General features: G+C 42.2%; 1 protein-coding gene across 1 annotated transcript; it reads right to left on the bottom strand.

Moving 5' to 3' along the window:
• Nucleotides 1-223: 223 nt before the first annotated feature.
• On the bottom strand, nucleotides 224-12,074 carry LOC140588249 (cystine/glutamate transporter-like). The gene is made up of 12 exons (XM_072710149.1): nucleotides 11,738-12,074; nucleotides 5,683-5,809; nucleotides 4,276-4,391; nucleotides 4,027-4,152; nucleotides 3,819-3,918; nucleotides 3,696-3,740; nucleotides 3,413-3,536; nucleotides 2,919-3,022; nucleotides 2,734-2,830; nucleotides 2,369-2,518; nucleotides 1,968-2,145; nucleotides 224-1,066 (listed from the first exon to the last, which is right to left on the bottom strand). Exons 1-12 carry the CDS (start codon nucleotides 11,973-11,975, stop codon nucleotides 1,002-1,004), a joined length of 1,470 nt encoding a protein of 489 aa, XP_072566250.1. The 5' UTR covers nucleotides 11,976-12,074; the 3' UTR covers nucleotides 224-1,001.
• Between the last annotated feature and the right edge of the window lie 1,104 nt (nucleotides 12,075-13,178).

Below are 13,178 nucleotides of genomic sequence, written 5' to 3'. Positions count from 1 at the left end.
TCCTGACACCCATGTTCCGGACAAGGGGATAAATGATTCACATTGATTGCATTGAATCCCAATCACCACCACCCCCCACCCCCCACCCCCCAGGGCCATGAAGCCCCACTGCATTATTGATGCAATTGTACAGATGGTTCACAGTTCTGTATGTATCATGGTTTTTGGGCCACGGTAACGGTACAGTTTCAGTATCTTTCGAAAAAAATAAAAACACATCACCTTAATTAAACAATGAACCCTTTATTTTTCCATATAACAAATCGCTTTCCTCTCAGAATATTGGCAGCATGACTGACAAGGCCTAGTTTCAGTCTACAGTATGAGAACAAGGTGGTTCTAGGTGGATATATGGTTATAATCAATATAACGTGTTGATGTGTAAACAATTCTTATTGAGCTAAATATATGGTTATAATCAATAAAACAAACCTCTATTGAGCCGAATATACATTGATAATCTAATAAAGCAGTTCTTATACTGTTAAGCTAAATGTAAACAATTTTTTTATAATAATAAAAATAGCTTCTTAAAACATTTGTAAGCTGATTTTGTGTGAACGCATGCAGCAACAGTTAGGGTGAATTTGGAATTTACAGGGTAATTTCAAACAGCATCATCAAGATTGCATCATGGACCAGTCGCTGAGCAACAGGAGGTTGGAATTAGCAGAGAGGATGAGATGTCGCATGTGCTGTGGAGCTGAATGTACAACGTGCATGTAGTCTACAGGGCAATAAGCAAGTTTTGGAAATTATAGGAACATGACAGGCATATCGCAATATCACGGTTCACATGTGCGGATTGAACCATAGGGGGCGTACTGAATGGTTCAACAATATACCGTGTACCATTGCATTTCTAGTGCCTATTACAGATTTTATATTATATTCTGTCACCTATTAAAGTCATGTACTATATCGACAGTTTTTATGTCACTTTTATCATTGAGCTAAAGGTTTCCACAGGAAAGTGGATGTGATGAGTATCTCTGAGGGCTTCAGTATGTTTTGACCTCCTGTTGGATCACCTCCAATAGGATCTGAAGATGCTTGGTGCATGATTCTGGAAAAACATGGATAGGTTGTGGTCAACAGCTAAAAACATGATCAAACCACACAGTAATATTATGAAAATAGATGCAGAATTATAGGTGCTATACCACCGAAGTTCAGGAACTTAGTCCATAGTTCTGAGTTCCTGGGCCATCTTAACTGAGAACTTTAATAGTTCCTGGCCTTTTTCATGTGTCGCTTTCCCACTGCACAACAGGAACTGTGACCGTTATGCTAAATAATCATGGGAGACCCAGAAAGTTGTTTTGTTACTTATTGGAGGGATCGATAACACGGTCCAAAAATATGAGACAAATCATGTCCTGTATTAGTTCAAAACAGGCCAGAGCATTTCATTTCTTTATATATTTCTTTAAACATATTTATAATTTATAATTAAATCTGGCCAGCAGATCAATCTTTATTTTTCCTCAGAATAAAAATGATGTAACATTATTCCACTAATAAGCGCTGGCATTGGCGATATTAGACTGAAGAATATCGGTTACCAACCAAATTTTCAGATGAAATATAGAAAGAAGGTATTCATTAGTGAATCTAATGTAATTGGGATATAAAAATAATTTAATCTGTTGAATTTTAGCTCTACTGCTACTCTTTTTCCTGTACTTTTGCAATACTTTCAAGTCAGCACCATTACTTGTGGTCAACAATCAGCAAAGTTTATCTTTATGAGCCCCACCCCATGGTTCCTGGTAGAGTGAAAAGTACCTACTCTGTAATAGGGACTAAAAAAAAGGTTCAGGAACTACCTCGAAGGAACTACAACCAGTTCCTATGGTGGGAACCTGACAGAAGTTCCTGGTTACTGAAAATGGTTCTTGTTCCTGCAGTGAGAAAGTGCCTCATGATAGCAGCTCTCATGACTGTTTGGCCTTTGCGTCACTCACGGAAAGCATTTCTCCAGCGGACAGGTAGGCGCTGCTGGTGCACAGTGAGGTAGTACACTGGCACGCCTGACAGTGTGACTGCACAGCTGCTCCCAGTGTTCCAGGGGTCTGAGTACAGGGACAGGCCCACAATGAAAAAACATACTGCTGTGAAGCTGATAGTAATGGCTACCGGCACCTGGGAAGGTAGAAAAAGAGAAAAACAGATAATTAAACAATCATCAGGTTGCATTAAAAATGTGTTTCAGGTTTCCTGGTTGCTGTTATTTCTAATTACATTTTATAAGAATCAAACCATTTTTTCCTTGGTGAAGCTTATTAATCAAGGCAAACCCTATGCAGCCATATCAAAATTACTAAGAGTAACTAACAAAAATAGTGAAGTCGAGTAGTCCAGTGACCTTGAAGGGTCTGGAGTGGAGGGGAAACCTGTAACGGTGTATGAGCAATCCCAGGGTTGTCATGGCAATGAAGAGCCAGCGGGAGAAGGAGGCATAGTTGACCAGCTGGAAGAGGTTCCCTCTAATCAACATCACCACCACCAGAGGGTACTGTGGGCACAGGGAATCAAAAGGGGAAAACAGGGGATTTCAGGGCCGTTAAACCTGTGTGTGTCCATTTTCATTCTCACCATGTGCTCTTCAGATACTGACCAGCCAACTGTACTTCAGAGCTGGGGGTGTGCTTCTGTAAATCTGAAGAGCACATGGTGAGAATGAAAATGGGATTCCGCATTAGTGTACTAAGATGAGGGAGCACTGCTTACCAGCATCAGTACCGCTGGCAGGGGTGTCTCTCTGCGGATGTGAATCATAGAGAGCAGAGCCGGGAAGTGGCCTTCCCTGGCTCCCACAAACAGCATCCTGAGACACAGAGGAAGGTCATCAGGCTGCTCCCAATGGGAGAGAAGACCTGTGACTCAGTGCAGGTCCTGGCAGGGAAAATATCTACCTGGATACTGCAAAGAAACTCCCATTGAGGGACCCCAGGCAGGATATGGCCACCAGCATGGGGATGATGGATGCGATGCTCTGCAGAGTGCGGTGGGCAAACATCTGAAAAAGGAAACAAAGTATCACTGACCAGATCCCTAACAGCATATCGTACATCGTCATGTGACCCTAAAACCCTTCATATACGTCAAAATGTGCCCTGGTGATCTCTCATATTCAGTGGTATATTTCTATATTGTAAATATAAACATAAAGGTCTATATGATGCATTGCTTTTCAATAAAACTGAAACTATGAATAAGACAAATGCATGATTTAATTACCTATTGTGCATAGTGAATTGGGCTGGGCCACCCCAAGGCATTAGTGAACTTAGTGGGTGCAAATTTTGACTAGGGTTGGGGTTGGACCATCCCTGCAAATGAGGTTCACAGTGACTAAGTGTGTCATTGTAGCAAAAATAAATGATGTTTTAAGTACAGCAGTACTGACCATAGCTACGGCATCCGATGCCAGTAGCTCAGCAGAGGTCATCACCGTGTAGTATGACACATTAACCAGCACATAGCACACAGTTACTGTTACCATGGAGATAACGATCGACAGTGGGATGTTTCTGACAAGACAGAAAAAGAAGAACCGGACAAAACCATGCTAGTTATGATAGCAGGAATCTTACACACAACAACACACCATTCATGTGGTTGCGTTAGTCACAAAGTGCATCTGATTCTTCCCGAAATGCTTCATTTTAGAATTAGGCTTCTTTTGGTACCTGTTGGGATTGATGACCTCTTCTGTGACACAGTTCAAATAAAACCTGCAAGGAAAAGTGAAATCAGTTTCTTCAAATGGAAAGGTTCCTTGGTCAAAACAAATCCGATGTTATGAGACCTACCATCCACCATAGGCGTAGAGTCCAGCGAAGAATGCCAGTGGGAGTTTGGTCAGTGTTAAGGTCTCAGAGTCAAAGGCATTGTCGAAGTTCTTAACTTCTCCTGCAGAGAGATGAACCACTGAAGATAAATTCCTATTTTACCAAGACAGTCATAACAGGCCCATGGTAGAATGCACTGCCCTCCATGCGCCCACTGGCATGAGTGTACCTCTGGCCAGCGCCATGATGCCAGGGACAATGATGAGGATGAGGGCGAACACTTTGATGAAGGTGAGTGTGACCTGCATGTTGGAGGCCAGTTTCACACTCCAGCAGTTAACTGCCACCACAAAGGCTGGAGAGTAGAAGGAAACACCATGATGTACATAACACACATGTACCACAACATGCAAACAACCTACAAAACAGTCACAGAGAAGGCTGACAGAGTTGGCACAGAGTGCAAAGCTGTACTCACACACGGCCAGAAGACTGACCAGCTTAACCACCATCTCGGGGGTGGCACAGGGGGCAAAGAAGGGCTCTATCACGTATCGACCAAACGCCAGGGACACCACGGAGGCTGCGGCTGGTCTGAGACAATACACCTTTACTGTCATTGTACAGGTAGGAAGCACAACAAAATGTCAATCTTCACATATTCTATCTTGCTCTCCTATGAAACACACATGGCTGACCCCAAAACTTTGGGTTGGAGAGCAAAGTCAGCTATTTATCTGACTACTCAGTTGGCCATAGGACTTGAACCAACGCCCTTTCAGACTTAGGCATGCTGTACTAACCCGCAGATCAACACACCAAGCCCCCCCAAGACTGACCATTTTGAACTTATGGACAGCACACTAATTTCTCCTAGCCTTGGGTTTCAAGTGGTGCTTTTCCACTGCCACCAAGAACCGAGCTGCATCCAAGCTGTACCGCAAACAGACAGTTTCCATCTGGGGCGCCGTAAGACGGGGGAAAGTTAGGACGAATCCAAGGGCCCCTTAGTGACAGGGGGCCTAGAAAATTCGGAAAATAACTGGATTGGTCTGGACTGGGGGGCACAATATGGGGGCCAAAAATCTCTAGCAACGCCCCTGGTTTCCATTGTAAATTAGCCAAGCGGTAAGTGAGCCATACCCGCACTGACTAACAGGGCAAAAAGAGATTGACAAACCCAGCTGGTTGTGTCACCATCATCTAATTGGCTGAAGTGCATGGAGATACCGGTGCCGGTACCAATGCCGGGATTGTATGAAGGAAAAAAGGGCATATTCCATATATCATTCATTATTAGCAGTATCGCACATAGTGATGTATTGATGCATTCCTGATCAGTCAGAATCTGAAACTTTCCAACCTACTACTTGATAAAGTACTAGAGAAAGGCTGAATGGAATAGACTCGTAATGCAAAGCTAATGCTATGCAAGCTAATGCTATTTCTGCTAACATTCAAAGCTAACATAACATGTCTATTCTCACAGACATGCTAGTGGAAATTAGCACATAGTAAATATTGATGTGCTCAGTGTGAACCGTAAATAAGCATCTCTTTGGTTCTACATCACTGTCATTCTTAGCAATGCTGGTTCCAGTGAGCTGGAACTGTGCTGTAACTAGTGTCTCTTAACAGTACGGGTTGAACGTTGCCCGGTTCCTGTATGCCAATGTAAAATTGCAAAAAGCCTTTCTTCCACCACTACCAGGAATGTTCATGGTCACCTGATCACAACATCACACCCCGGCCCTATCTCCAACCTATTGATATCCTAATGTGATCTTTTCAATAAATTTCAACTCAAAGATAAAGTTTATGCACTAAGCATCCAAACATATAAACCAGGTTTAAATTAATCCTGTTAATCCTGACATCTCCGGACCTGATCACGATGAATTCAACCCAGAGGTAGAGGAAAGCAGGCAGAGGGCCTAAGGTTTCCTGCAGATATATGTATTGCCCTCCAGACTTCTTAAAGGTGGTTCCCAGCTCTGCGTAGCACAAGGCACCTGGAGACATGGACAGGCAGTTGGAGAGATAACAGATAACAAAAACTCGTGACAGAATTTGAACAAAATCCCGTTAACCATACAAAATCACAAACTGGCTAAGATAAGTTGGTTTATACAACAGAAATCACTGTATCCATTTTAAGTATAAACTGAACTCATCTTAACAACTCTAGATAAAAATTTACAGTCTTTGTACCTCAGGTTAAATAGTTCACTTGATGAAGGAGATATTGTTTAACCAAGCAGTGTGTTTTAATGTTACATTAGATTGCTAACCATTTTGACTGTTTTATATTATGTTTATATTCAAATAAACAAATCAAAAATTTATTTTAAAGTAATACAAATATAGGCATTACAAACACCTTCTCCAACATTTCTCACCATTTCTGTTTAATTCAGTATTATGAAATTGGAATACAAATGTCATTTATTCTAAAATTCCTTTGTCCTTCTTTTGCTATGAAGCAGAGACAGGCATGCCTGTTCCATGCAGGTAGGTGAACTGGACACACCACACTGAATTGGAATTTGAACGACAGGAAGAAGAATTTAATTAAGTTCAGTAAAAATATTCAATGCAATCGCAAAAGACAGATATGATAGATTTACTTTCTAGATGGTAGATGTATATCTGAGCTTGTATAAAAGTGAGTGAAGAGCTGATTACTCGATTAAACATGAGAACTATTTTTTAAAAAGCATCCATTAAAATCTGTCTTCTCAATTACGTACAGTAAGGCTCGTTTGATGTGTGTACATCAGCACGGAATGGTGCAGGAACTCGGTGCTAGTTACTGCTCATTGTTAGCAGAGTTTGTGATCGTTACAGGGTTGGCAACTGTGGTCAGCTGGCTGGTGTGAGATTCTCAATTCGAGACAAGTCTGCACACACATTTACAAGTATGTAAGAGTGCAAAGTGCCCCAATGCTTTTGATGTATCTCATTTTAAGAATATGTTGGAATAATATAGATTTGCCATAAGATGTCTTGCATGAGCATAAGAGTCTGAAAGCACGAGTGTCAGTGCAGATGTGTGAGAGGTGGCTTCAGTGGTAATGGACTGGTCCTGCAGGATGGAATGTTTATTATCACTGGAGATTTCAACCATGCGAATCATAGGTTAGTGCTTCCTAAATTCCATCAACGTGGACTTTGCGATGAGAGGGGCGAACGCGCTAGATCTTGTTTACACAAACCAGTTCCGCATTTCGGCCGAAGTCCTGCCCCCACCTCGGCTACTCACACCACATAACTGTCATTTTAATTCCAGCATACGGAACACTTGCCAGGAGCTCCAAACTAGTTCTGAAGCAGGTGGAAACCTGGCCAGCAGAGGCCATTTCGGCTCTTCAGCACCGACTGGGACGTGTTCAGGGAGGCTGCGACCCATGGCGACTGCACCGACTAGGAGGATCACACAGCATCACCGACCAGCTACAGTACATCAGCAAGTGCACCTATGATGTTACTATCTCCAACATCATCGCCACACATTCCAACCAGATGCCGTGAATTTGGGAATTGCACCACACAGCGAAACATCGCAAGGTCCTCAGACAGTGATGACAGCTGAGAAGATCATTGAAGTCTCTCTTCCCACTACAAAGTGCATCCGCAAAGCGACCAGCATTGTGGATGACCCACGCACCCCTCACACAAACTGTTTAACTCTCACACAAACTCTTTTGTCGTCTGGAGAAAGGTACCCAGCATTCAAGTTTTCACAGCCAGATGTGTTACAGTTTCGTCCCTCAAGGGCATTGATCTTGGCGGCTAACACTCTCAACTTCTCTCCCTTGTGGTGCCGCTGACTGCCAAACAGGTGGCGGGTGCTTGTCTCATCTCTGTCACCACTGAATTGTTGCTTTAGAGCCACTTTCAGGTCTGTAGTTTGAATCGGGCTTCCAAGCAAATGTCGAGGAGGGTTTGCAGAGCCCTGCCCTCCAGGGCAAGGCCATACTCACAGTGGGTATTAACGAGAAAAATGAAGATATGCAAGGATCAGGTAAAGACATGGTATACACACAGGTGAGTGAGGGAAAAATAAATGCAAAATAGTGGTGCAACCATTAGCGGTGTGGACACATACTAGGAGCCCCAATAGTATCCATATGCAGCCCACAAGTCTATAAGATACGCCCAGTACAATCAACGCCTGCTACAAGACACGCCCACTTCAGAGTAACATCACGTTAAAGGCCACACCTTCTATGTAATTTGAAGTCTATATCAAACGAAATGCGGAAGTTCAACATCATCTGGTGACAAACCCACTGATAAATGTACAGTCATGCATCGCATAATGATCAACGATGGATCGCATATACAACGATGTTTCCATAACATTATAATGGTGCTGAAATTTTCCTATGGCCTCCTCATCTTGTGCTGCAATGCATTACACACGTGCTTGTGGTGATTCTCATTTAAACACAGATGTATCAAAGTATAGCACATACAATTATGTACAGTAGGCTACTATATATTAATGACTATATTACTGGTTTATGCATTTACTATATTGTACTTTTTTTGTTATTTTAGAGTGAAGTCTTATAAAAAGGTTTATTTTAACCTAGGTGTGCAGTAGGTTAAACCATCTAAGTTTGTATAAGTACTCTCTATGATGTTCGTACAACAACAGAATTGCCTGACAGTGCATTTCTCAAAAGTTTTCCCCATCATTAAGCGAAACATGGTCATATTAGGCGTTAACTGGTAGATTTATCCAATAAATGAAATTGAACAGAAAATAAATGTAGGTTAGACAGGCTAATGAATCATTACAGCTGAGTTGAGTTAGCCTTGTTATCAACATGTCTACAGAAGGGTAAGGCTTTAAAGAGACATGCTATATTTTATCACAGTGTGACACGCCGCCTGCTACAAGTTATGCCCCTACACGTTCCACCCCTGTCTTGCAATTTGCAGACAGTCCCTTCTTCAGGAGCCGGCTTGCTGACGTACATTATGATTGGCTTAGAGAGCACATGCAAAGGTCATGCAAATGCAACAGTGATATACTTTTTTTTTACATAGAGTAAATAATCTTGAAAAGGAACCATCATTAAAATTGCAAAGTTTTGTTTAAGTGTATTTTGTCTTAAACCAGCTGACTATCAGTGGTGGTCCTTGCGATGTGACAATCGCATGTACTTAACAGGTAGTGTCAACATTAACATCTCACATTGTGCAGAGCTAGTTACTGATTGAAGCACTACTGGCCATTTTGGTGCCTAATTGCGTAATTGTTGTGTGGTGTTCCCCCTATGTCAATATGTGTGTCTGCGTGTGAGTGTGAGTGTGTGTGTGTGTCACAGTTGGCCTTCCATATCTGCTGGGATTGGTTCCAGAACCCCCGCAGACACCAAGATCTGCAGATGTTCAAGTCTCTTACATAAAATGGCATAGTATTTGCATATAACCTACATACATCCTTTCCTATACTTTAAGTCATCTGTAGATTATAATGTAAATGATATGTAAACTGTTGCTTTTCCTGTACATATGATAAAGTTCAGTTTATACATGACACGCAAACAGGCATCAACAGCAACAATAATAAGACAATTAAAACCATATCTTGTAATTAAAGTTGTGTATGACGAATGGACGGGATTCTGACGAATTTGCTTATCCCTCAACGGACGACAGAGCAATGAAAAATATCTTGTACACAACAGTCACAATAAAACATATAGTTTTATTTCTTACAAAATATAATAGCACAAGAATAATAATAATTGATACTTTATTGATCCCTGTGGGGAAATTTTTTTTACGCCTCCCTCAACTTGCTCTTCGTAGAGCAAGCTGTCCGCGAAGGACAGCCACCTGTAGCGGCGCCCAGGGAGCTGGGGATTGAGGGTCTTGCTCAAGGACCCGCAGACGTACTGAGGCTGGGCTTGAACCGGTGACCTTATGATTACAGGCACACGGCTTAGCCCACTGAGCCACACGCTGCCCAGAAGACAGTTTCTCTAAAATACGTTTGTGTTAACTCTGCTACAGGTACATATACTTTATGTACAGGTACATATGTATAATTTTCAGTCATCTCTCTTACTTCCACAGCCAGTAAGGTGGGGTGGAATGGATTTTCCCCATGAGAAACAATGTCTTCTGATTTAATCGGAGGGGATGGATTTTCCAGGGTACTGGGAAAATCTGTTCCCCCAACCTACATGTCCATGGAATTATGAGGGGTGACTGAAAGTTATTCAGATCCATGATTGCATGTATATAAACTAGTGATATCAGTATTGGGTTCCAGAGTTGCTGCATGTCTGTTTTAGCGGGAGGAACTAAATACCCTTTCAGGAAATAATGTTTCCCTCTCATATTTGGGTAAAGAAACATGTGAGATGGCTGAAAGTCATTCAGGTAGTCAGCTGCATGTGCCTGAACTAGTATTGAGGTCCAGACTTGCTTTGTGTCTGTTTTAGCAAGGTAACCATATAATCTAGCCGTAAGGTAAACGTTCCCCTTTCATATCTATACAGAAACGTATGATTGATGACTGAAGAAAGAGATATGTATCACAAATTTGGCGTTCTGTAATTTATGTAGCTGGGTGTTAGCATAGGAAACCATACATCAGAATGTTTTAATAGACATGGATTATGTTTCAATGGGTACAAAGACATACTATACGTGATGTCCTGCAAACAATACTATCGATCCATTTACTCCCAGAGATGCTGAGCTTTGGAAATGATGTGTTGAAGCATTTGTCCAATAAACGTCTAGCTTTAATACACTGAAAACACAAGTGCCTTTAAGTCCAGTGAAGCTGCACTTCAGTGGGTTTTCTTGGATCATGCTGCTTTAGGAATGTAATGTGTGAGAACATAAATCACATTAGACGACCTGGTAGAGATAATTGCTGATTGTGAACTAACTAGCCATGAAGTTGAACACGTCCTAGCACGCTTTTTGTAATGGCAGTGTAAATGCAACAGTACATATTTGACTAAATTTTTCGTGACATTTTAGAGGAGGCGAATCTTCTCTTGTAGTCTTAGAGCAGTGACCACTGCTAAGTTGATTGAATATGTGTGCTCCCTGCGAAGGGTCCCCTGTATACAAAATATAAATATACTGACGATTACTCGATTAATCATCAAAGTAATCGGTAAACTCTCGATTATTAATATAATCCACAGTAAAGCCCTAATTGAAATATTAATTAGCATTTTCACACCTGCACCTACACTATGGATATGAAGTTATGTGAATTCAAATCCATTTTAATTCTAAATCCTTAAATTCAAATTTGAATTGCAACTCTGCATCCTGTTTTCAACCACAATTCATATTCAGTAAATTCAAATTCATAAACTGAATTAGAATTTAAGGACTATTTCTCAATTCATTTCTGAATAGTGCACAACCCTGGTTCCATGCATTCCTCTACTACCATCACGTGTCTTTACGTTCCCTGAATGTTATGTTGCAATTCTGGTCATTGTATAGTCTTATGTTCTTGCTTTGTTAGAAGTTGTTGTGTAGTTCCTGGTCCAATATTGCTTTCACTTGTACCTGAGCTCAGCCCAGTCGCACTTATACTTAGTTGATAGCACTATTTGTATTGTGTATTTGTATTATATTTGTATATCGTGTATTGCCTCACTTGTACGTCACTTTAGACCAGGGGTGGCCAATCTTATCCGCAAAGGGCCAGTGTGTATGCTGGTTGTTGGGATAACCTTTAGGTCAGCCGTTCAAACCCAGGTGTGAGGACTCTTCAGCCAATCAGTCCTCTAATCAGTGATCTAATTAGGGAGTTGCAGCGAAAACCCGCATACACACCGGCCCTTTGCGGATAAGATTGGCCACCCCTGCTTTAGACACAGGCATCTGCTAAATATGTAAAATGTAAATGTAATGCAAATCCATGACAGATACACGTGTGCTCTTACCGGCCAGGGAGAGCACTCCACACAGGGCCCAGACCAGCAGGGAGACCCCCACACTGCCGCTGTTCTCCAGCACCCCCTTAGGCGCGATGAAGATGCCGCTGCCCACCACTGTGCCGAGGACGAGTGAGGTGCTGGTCGGCAGGTCAATCCTCCTTCTCAGATACACAGCGCCGTCGTCCGACCGGCTCTCTTGCCCGCCGTCTGCCTTTGCCCCGTTCCCCATGTCAGATGCGTGCATCCCTGTCCGGTGGAGGAGTTGGCTGTGTCTTCAGGCGTAGTGCACCGTCTTTTAATGATTCAACACATGCAGTCCCACGCTGGCACGATTCCATATATAGAAAACATAAAAGTACACCTTAGGGACATCACATTATGATCTTCTGCTGCTGGGACGTTCAAACCCAAATGTGTCACCAAATCTTTCAATTATCAACAACCTTTACCAGTGAAGCAGTCCGAAAACACCTTAAGACATGTTAAAGTACTGAAATGCTACTTATGAAAGTTCTATGAATGCATTAGGTTAGTGCACTGAACGTTCCGAAAATGCATTGTAAAGCAATTTTGAAGAGGCATTATTATTATTATTAAGGGATCTTGAAAGGGTTGGGCTGGCCCTGCAGTTGTGGGTCACAGTGACTATGTCAGGGTCAGCCCCCCACTGTGGTCCATTCGTGCCCCTTTCCCGTTTGACCAGCAGGTGGTGCTGGTCATTCCATCCTTCACGTCAGTCCTTGTTCTCCCCTGTCTCCTGTCTGGTCTCGTGGCTCAATGTATTTAGCATGTGCTGTCTGTTTGCCCCTCGGTCCTGAGTTCCCTCTTGTCTTGTGTTCGAATCCCACCTCCTCTGTCTTTGTATTTAGCTCCCTGGTTTTTTCCTTTGTGCTTGTTAAACCCTGGTGTCTGATTTAGTAATCGGTTTTGGTTTTGTTTCTTGTTCCCCTGCCTGTGTTATTCCTATGTACTTCCCTAATGTTGATTATATGCATTCTTGGTTAGTTCTTAGTTTCCCTGATTGTTAGTTTCTGTGAGTTAATTGGTTTCACCTGTGTCTTGTTTCCCTAGTCCTTGTTAATCAGTCTCACCTGCCCTGTGTTAGTCATTACCCCTTGTAGTATATTAGTTCCTGCCTTTGTTCTGTTCCCCGCTGGTTCATTGCGTCGTGTCTCGTGTCTACACTATTATCTAAGCTCGTGTCTACACTATTATCTAAGCTCGTGTCTACACTATTATCTAAGCTCGTGTCTACACTATTATCTAAGCTCGTGTCTACACTATTATCTAAGCTCGTATCTCTAATGTCTACGTTTGTCTTTGGTATGCCCTTGTCTCTGTTTTCCCCCATGGTTGGATTTTACTTTAGTGTCTTGCTCTTCTAGTTAGTTAGTTTTTCCATGTGTGTCATTTAGTCTAGTTTATTCCCCCCTGTTTTGTTTTGACC

Source organism: Paramormyrops kingsleyae, chromosome 3 (assembly GCF_048594095.1).
Source record: "Paramormyrops kingsleyae isolate MSU_618 chromosome 3, PKINGS_0.4, whole genome shotgun sequence".
Classification (NCBI taxonomy): domain Eukaryota; kingdom Metazoa; phylum Chordata; class Actinopteri; order Osteoglossiformes; family Mormyridae; genus Paramormyrops; species Paramormyrops kingsleyae.
The sequence above is the reverse complement of the archived record's forward strand: the minus strand, read 5'-3'. Positions and strand labels throughout refer to the sequence as shown.

Excerpts from the sequence above, each read along its gene's own strand:
- LOC140588249 (XM_072710149.1), bottom strand. The coding sequence starts at position 11,975 with ATGCACGCATCTGACATGGGGAACGGGGCAAAGGCAGACGGCGGGCAA. Across the intron at positions 5,810-11,737 it reads TGGAGTGCTCTCCCTGGCCG|GTGCCTTGTGCTACGCAGAG; the intron begins GTAAGAGCACAC and ends CCATGTCTCCAG. Across the intron at positions 2,519-2,733 it reads TGCCAGCGGTACTGATGCTG|TACCCTCTGGTGGTGGTGAT; the intron begins GTAAGCAGTGCT and ends CTGTGCCCACAG.